Raw genomic sequence first — 7,239 nt, 5'->3', positions numbered from 1 at the left:
CTATCTACCCGCCGGTAAGCTCGTCGCCCAAGGATAAGCCTCTGGCATAGCTTTCCAACTTCCCAGGTCGTCATAATTCCTGCTCGTCGTCTTTCCTTGTAGAACCTTCTGCACGAACGGCAGCACGTCGGCATACCCGCCCATATCGCAGTGTCCACCCTTGGGTATGCTCATGCCGAGTTGATCTCCAGCACCTAGCCACTTATACACTGCCTTCGCCGCCGGGAAAGTGACAGTGGCGGTACCCTTTGAATCCGTGAACTGGTCTGAGGCTCCTTGCTCGAGGATGACAGCACGTGGAGCGATGGCCGCAACTATGGTGTGCGCGTCGTAGGGAAGCTGAGTGGCATGGTTCACGAACTGGGATATGCCGGAAGAGGTCCACCAGCCTGCGCCGGATTTCTGCACCTGCTGTTAGAGCTGATGACGCAGTGATATAGCAATCGAGGTGGTGCTTACAGAGTTCTCCAGATTCTCGCCCTGCCCGCTCAAGCTGTATCTATACGGCCCAGCCCCCTGCACGCCAGAACACATGGGCATAGTGACCGCAATGCGTTTGTCGAATAGACCAGCCGCAAGCGCTGCTTTCCCCAGGCGGGAGCATCCTGTGACGCCGGACTTCTTTGCGTCAATCTCGGGGACTTTGAGTTCTATGCCATCAAGGACGCGATGGAAGCCCCACGCCCACGCAGTGAGTACGCCGATATCTTTCCCATTGTATAGTGTCCAGAAGCTACCAGTCTTGCTGTTGCTATCCGCCGCAACCTTCCCGTAGTCAAATGTCACCACCGCAATACCCGCCTTCAGATAACTGTTATTATCAATGCCTCCAATAGCAATGATGACCGGAAACGGCCCACTCCCACTCGGTAGATTCAACGTCGCCGAGATTGTCGCCGATTTCCCTCCTGCAGCGATCGTAACATCAAGTTTTGTCCCGCTGCGGGACGCCGTGACGGTTTCCTGCGAATGATCAGGATAGTAGCCGTACTGGTATTCCTGAAGTAGCTTCAAAATCTCAGGCTGCCGGCACTGATACCACTCGTCCTTGCTTTTGACTTTTGTCTTTCCGTCGAGATAGAGGAAGGGGTCGGGCATCGTCTTTACGGCGGGCAAATCGGCCGCTTTGGGCATGGGACTGGGGGTCTGAGGGCATGTCACGTTGGACTGTCGTGGGAGTAGGTCGAGGAGCTGCAAGAAGGTAGTGCCGGATGCCGGTGCACCGCTGACGGTGGCCGCGCAGAGAGCGAAAGCTAGGTAAGTGACATGCATCTTGAACGTATTGGAACCGTTTGGTTGCAGAGCCATGCTAGCTCTATATCATTAGGATGCAAAGAAAGACGTCCCCACATCCTGATCACGAGTAGCGTCGTTAGTGTCGAGACGACGGGAGGCCAAGCCCTGTTGATAAATCGCAGAGGAACCTATTTCATATATGGCCATGTGGCGATCGAATCAACAGTTGTTTAGCGTAGAGCTTGATTAAGATCAACATGCGAACCATGACGCCGCTTGCCCGTAGTCTGAAGGATTGTACGATGTGTGGTACATCTTGTCGGTCGCTTGAATCTTCGTCCAAGCAGCATTCGTGGGTACGAGGGGAATACTTAACGAATCTGACCGAAACACGGTGATCTTGTTGGTGACATTTTGGGAGGACCGAAATAGATGCGGACTGTGTATTCCGGCTGAAATTGGGAAGGTGTGGGGCTCCGTATAAGTCGTTCGGCTAATGTAGACTACGTACAAGGCATACCTTGAATCTAGGCTACGGCAAACAATCTTAGAGACGCTGAAGGAATGTGGGCCAGAGACTTGCGCCCTAGCAAGTGGGGTCAGTCGTCAGGTCTCGCGATTCGACTGACCTGCTACAACTCCATCTGCTCTGTCTCTTCCACATGCGATGCAGCATGACCATGCGCGAAAATGCGGACCAGACTGGCTCTGAAACCTTCCAGATCAATGTCGTAGACGAGCCCGCTCCGACCTTTCCAGATGACGGCCTGGTTGATAGGGATGCCGGCATACCACGGCCCCTCGACGTCGTTGACGCAGAAATCGTCCCAGACATCTGTTTCTCCTTTCGGTCGCTCGCTAGCAATCTGCAAACGCCAGATTTCACCCTTTTGGTTCTCCTCGTCGCGATATAATAATGTTGGGACCAAGAGCAAATACCACGGTTTGTCGTCCGGTCGGCCGAGGGATCGAAGGAGGCTCGACTGCAACATGTTGGTCGAGTTGGATATAAACTCTTCTACAACCAACCCACGGTGGTCAACCCTCAGTATCAGGGACGAGTTGAGTCTGGGATCCGCGGCGATGTACCGTCCTGCGTAGCTCTCCTCTAGTGTTGCAATCGCAATCTGTTCAGCCGCACGGGCCAGTTCGATGGTAACGATTTCACGCAGCGTTTCGAAAAAGTCGGAAGGGCCGGCTAACAGTAGGGTGACTCCTAGATCGTACTGCGGAATCAAGACAATCTGAGATGTATAACTTGGAAGGCCGCCACCTTTGGTGATGAATCTGACTGCGCGTTGCGAGCTAGTCAAGACGCGGTCGCTCTGAAAGATCTCCCACGGCATGCCATAAAAGCTGTGCAGGTCTTTGGACGGCGATACCGGGTGCATCCAATTGAGAGCGTGTGTGATGCCATTGTACCTGGTCAGAACATGGCGCAAGAACTTGGACATGTCGTTGGACGATGTAAATATGCCACCAGTGGGATTCTATAAAGTGTTATTGATAGTTAGTAATGTAAAAGTAGGGTTCCTAGCCTGTACGCCCTCGTCCACATCCCAGTAATGCGGCCACAGGGGAATCACGCCCTCACTGTCTGGTGGGTTAGAGAAGGTACTCCTACCCATCTCCAGCGGCTTAAATATAGCTTCATCGATGTATGACTCGTATGCTTTATTTGTAACATTCGCAATTACAAGCCCAAGCAATTCAAAGGCAACGTTGGAGTAGGTCGACTGTTGGTTCGGCGCGAATGTGGGATGGTCGGCTTTGACAGATCGAATCAGGTCTAAAATTCTCAGCCACCGAATTCCACCAACTTTCGATGCAATGCGTACCGCTTGCGGTGCATGGGCTATGATAATTGTCCGAGTACTCGTCGCAAGTCATAAGGCCTTCTCTCGACACCGGCGGAAGCCCCCATTCACCCGTTATTTGGTCCATGTTTCCAGCATTGATCATATCGGATTGAGCCACTAGAAACGTCAGGTACACGTTCTGCGAATGGCACACAATGCATTGGCCGCCTACGTTCGCGCGGTATGCCACTGAGCTGGCTTGCCAGAGATCGCAGCGTTATATCCTTCCATGGCAACGTGCCATTCTGAGGTCCCTTCAGCTCAGTCAAGTACTTCTCTACAGAGTCGTCAAGGCTGAGATTACCTGCCGCATGTTGCTGCAGCAAGCCCAGCACAGTGAACGCCTTGGTGATGCTCGCAATGCGGTAGAGTGCGCTCCCGTCGACCTGAGGTATATCGGGACGAGATGCATTCCGTGCGCGCGCGGTATGGTGGAACTCCCATAGCGATTGTTTTGAGGAAGTGACCTCGACGGATATGGATGTAGAGTTGTATTTAGGGTCACCTAGAGCGATTGTGAGTACATCGTGAAGGTTCGTCCAGGCATCCTTCAAAATCGGATGGTCCTGATCATATTCAGGCGGAGGAAGCGCATACGACGGCTCATAGCATGTCGCGGCCGCGAGCCCTACGAATGCGACGCCAAACAGTGGCAATAACATGGCAGTTGAGCGCGTTCCTAGCGCGTTGGCGTGGTGATTCTCCCCTTTGGCGTGATGGTGGAGAACCATCGGAAGTCCGCCTCGGCCTTGGCGCCGTCACCCTCACAAATGCGCATCGGTCCAGCACCTTCACATCAACCATCTCGCCGGCCGTCGCCTCTCCCTGAAGCTCAGACACGAACTATTTCTGAAAATTGATTCGTGCGATTGCTGAACGAGTTGGCAGATACTCCACCGAGTACCACAATGTCGGTCGCAGACAATCCGTCGCAGGCCGTTCCCCTCACGCATACGCATATTGCGTTAATTAGATCGAGCTGCGTGAGGCTCAACACCAGTATGGATCGCCCGAAGCACCGGGTAAGATCACTCCGAACACCCTGCCTTTGTTAGCCAATTCACCCGATGAAAGCTGCAAGTGCTCAGTACATCGCAATAGTATCGACACCTATATCTTCATCTGCGTTCCGCTACGGTCAACAGTGTCTCTACTCAAAGCAAATTCTTAAAACTTGAACATGGCCCGTCTTTGGCTCGTTTCGGCCGTTCTGGCACTGGGGCAGCTGGCTTCCAGCGACAGGTATCCCGACTGTGTCAATGGGCCATTGGCTGGCAACGATGTCTGCAACATGGAACTCGATCCATCTGAACGTGCAGAGGCACTCGTCGCTGCAATGACCATTGAGGAGAAATTGGCCAATATGGTGGAGTGCGTACTACATGCAGATAAGAGACAAGTGCGCTGACCATCCAAAGTCACAGTCAAGGGGCGGAGCGACTGGGTCTTCCCAAGTACGACTGGTGGAACGAAGCTCTCCATGGAGTCGCTGGATCTCCAGGTGTTCGTTTCGCAAGTTCTGGAAACTTTTCTTCAGCAACATCGTTTCCGCTTCCAATCACCATCTCTGCCGCCTTCGATGACGGCCTCGTGCAAGCTGTGGGCCAAGCAATTGGAACGGAGGCTCGCGCATATGCGAATGCCGGACGTGCTGGTCTGGATTTCTGGACGCCAAACATCAATCCTTTCAAAGACCCTCGATGGGGTCGCGGTCTGGAAACACCTGGTGAAGACCCTTTCAGGATTTCGAAATACGTGGAAGCATTGTTGAAGGGCATGGAATGGTCTGGCAAAGACCCCGGTCCAGGCGACAAGCGACAGGTTCTTGCAACATGCAAACACTACGCTGCATACGATCTCGAGCGCTGGAACGGTGTAGTGCGGTATTCATTCGATGCGATTGTCTCGATGCAGGACTTGGTAGAGTACTATCTACCACCATTCAAGCAGTGCGCTCGAGACTCCAACGTTGCCTCCATTATGTGCAGCTATAACAGCGTCAATGGTACCCCGGCTTGTGCGAACGACTATTTGATGACCACCGTGCTCCGGGAACACTGGAACTGGACCAGCGACAACAATTATGTTGTGAGCGACTGCAACGCAGTGCACAACATATATGCCGACCACAAGTGGGTCAAGACGGCAGCCGAGGCAGCCGGCAAAGCTTTCACCGCTGGAACCGACAATGTATGCGAAGCTGGGGGCTGGACGACTGATGTTGTAGGAGCTTTCAATCAGTCGCTCGTCAGCGAAGAGGTCATCGATCGAGCATTACGTCGTCAATATGAAGGGTTGATACGTGCAGACTACTTCGCCGTGTTCCGCGATGAAGTAGTGGGCCCACGTTCGTACGGCCCGGAAAAAGTAAATACGAAGTCTGCACAATCACTAGCTCTCCAAGCGGCAGTCGAAGGTACAGTACTTCTGAAAAATGACGGAACTCTTCCCATCAAGTTGGCAAAGAACCAAAGCGTTGCAGTTATAGGATTCTGGGCAAATGATACCTCCGGCGTCGCCATGCTAGGGAACTACTTTGGTAAACCAGCAGAATATCGAACACCGCTCTGGGCAGCACAGGATGCCGGCCTCCAGGTGAACTATGCGACTGGTCCAGCATCAGGCACAGCGAATTACAGTGCCGCAATACAAGCAGCACGAGATTCCGATATCGTGGTCTACTTCGGCGGTATCAGTACGGCCTTTGAAACAGAAGACAAGGACCGAACCGTGATCGCGTGGCCGGAAGTACAACAAACACTCCTGCGTGAACTCAGCGCTTTGGGGAAGAAAATTGTCGTAGTTCAGCTAGGGACATCCGTCGACAACACCCCGCTCCTCTTAAATGAACACGTCAATTCCGTGCTCTGGGTTGGCTACCCTGGAATGTACGGGGGCCCAGCCGCGTGGAACATAATCACCGGTAAGACAGCGCCCGCTGGCCGTCTTCCCATCACCCAATACCCCGCGAACTACACTGCGCAGGTTCCAATGACGGATATGTCGCTCCGACCCAGCAGCAAGAACCCCGGACGCACGTACAAATGGTACTCTCAAGCGGTACAAGAGTTCGGCTTTGGGCTGCACTACGTAAATTTTACCGTACGATTCGACTCCCGCTACGCCAACCATAGGTACCCGTCCACCCAACACTTTGCTGGATGCTCTTTTACTTCCCGTAAAGACCGCTGTCCGTTTCCCTCTCATGTCGTTCAAGTCAAGAACAACGGCAATGTAACATCCGACTTTGTCGCTCTAGCTTTCGTAACTACAACAGCTGGACCTACCCCTCATCCAATCAAGGAACTGGCTTCGTACAAACGTCTGACTAATATCAAGCCTGGAGAAGAGAGATCGGTGCCGTTAGGTTTCACGGTTGGCAATCTCGCAAGAGTGAATGAGCGCGGCGACACAGTACTGTATGAGGGTGAGTACTGTTTGGTGCTTGACGTGCCGCAACAGGACAAAACTTGTTTCAAGCTCACTGGTGGAGACGTGGTGTTGGATGTTTGGCCGCAGCCGAAGGTCGGGAACGCTACTCTTGTTCGCTAGAAACAGACGGTTTCTCCTCAGAGACGTTGGTAAAGATTGATTCTGTCAAAATCGCTCGAGGCCGATCGTTCGATTCCGGCAGATTCATAGTGAACGCAAAAACGCTGGTGTAAATCTCCATCTCGAAGCAGCTTTGATCGGCATTTCGTTTTCGAGCGCGCCAACCAGAATTTTGCGGTTCATTTTATTAATGTGTGGACATAATCCGGTGGCGTGGGTGTACCTTAATATGTGGAAATCTTTACCGGCCTTAGCACCTCCCTTGGCTAATGCGCATGGATGAATGGATATCCACTTCAAGGTGGGATCGTCATTGTCCATCTGGGAAGCGATACCGGAATCTAAGCTTATATTGACCTCGAGAACTCTCCGCGGTTCGTATACGCACTCCTACGTAAGTGGCGAGCGCCGCGCAGACTCGGTATGCAGTGACATCTCGCGCAATGGTAGAGCAGACCAATCCTGTTCCACATCCCGGGGCCTCCTCTGAAGCATTCTCTCACTAAGTCTTTTCGAATCCGTATGGATTACAACGGTAAATGATTTCTTCCTGCCATAGGATCTCCGGAGCTGGATTGAGGCTAGACTGCTG

At 52.8% G+C, this 7,239-nt stretch overlaps 3 protein-coding genes across 3 annotated transcripts; 1 reads left to right on the top strand and 2 right to left on the bottom strand.

Moving 5' to 3' along the window:
* Positions 1–1,272, bottom strand: CC84DRAFT_1084406 (uncharacterized protein; the record flags this gene model as incomplete). The annotated part of the gene is made up of 2 exons (XM_018174052.1): positions 1–402; positions 460–1,272. The coding sequence occupies 2 exons, from the start codon at positions 1,270–1,272 to the stop codon at positions 1–3; spliced, it is 1,215 nt and encodes a 404-aa protein (XP_018041216.1).
* A 596-nt stretch (positions 1,273–1,868) lies between these two features.
* Positions 1,869–3,757, bottom strand: CC84DRAFT_1184756 (beta-lactamase/transpeptidase-like protein; the record flags this gene model as incomplete). Its single annotated transcript, XM_018180772.1, has 4 exons — positions 1,869–2,726; positions 2,781–3,025; positions 3,075–3,212; positions 3,268–3,757. 4 exons carry the CDS (start codon positions 3,755–3,757, stop codon positions 1,869–1,871), a joined length of 1,731 nt encoding a protein of 576 aa, XP_018041215.1.
* A 262-nt stretch (positions 3,758–4,019) lies between these two features.
* CC84DRAFT_1139713 (glycosyl hydrolase family 3 N terminal domain-containing protein) lies at positions 4,020–6,998 on the top strand. The gene is made up of 3 exons (XM_018176251.1): positions 4,020–4,117; positions 4,197–4,466; positions 4,514–6,998. Exons 2-3 carry the CDS (start codon positions 4,276–4,278, stop codon positions 6,645–6,647), a joined length of 2,325 nt encoding a protein of 774 aa, XP_018041214.1. The 5' UTR covers positions 4,020–4,117; positions 4,197–4,275; the 3' UTR covers positions 6,648–6,998.
* Positions 6,999–7,239: the final 241 nt, after the last annotated feature.

This window comes from Paraphaeosphaeria sporulosa (genome assembly GCF_001642045.1).
Source record: "Paraphaeosphaeria sporulosa strain AP3s5-JAC2a unplaced genomic scaffold CC84scaffold_2, whole genome shotgun sequence".
NCBI lineage: Eukaryota > Fungi > Ascomycota > Dothideomycetes > Pleosporales > Didymosphaeriaceae > Paraphaeosphaeria > Paraphaeosphaeria sporulosa.
The sequence above is the reverse complement of the archived record's forward strand: the minus strand, read 5'-3'. Positions and strand labels throughout refer to the sequence as shown.

What these genes read in the sequence shown, in the direction of transcription:
- CC84DRAFT_1139713 (XM_018176251.1), top strand. Translation starts at nt 4,276, where the DNA reads ATGGCCCGTCTTTGGCTCGTTTCGGCCGTTCTGGCACTGGGGCAGCTG. An exon ending in AAATTGGCCAATATGGTGGA is followed by an intron (nt 4,467 to 4,513) that starts GTGCGTACTACA and finishes GACCATCCAAAG; the next exon opens with TCACAGTCAAGGGGCGGAGC.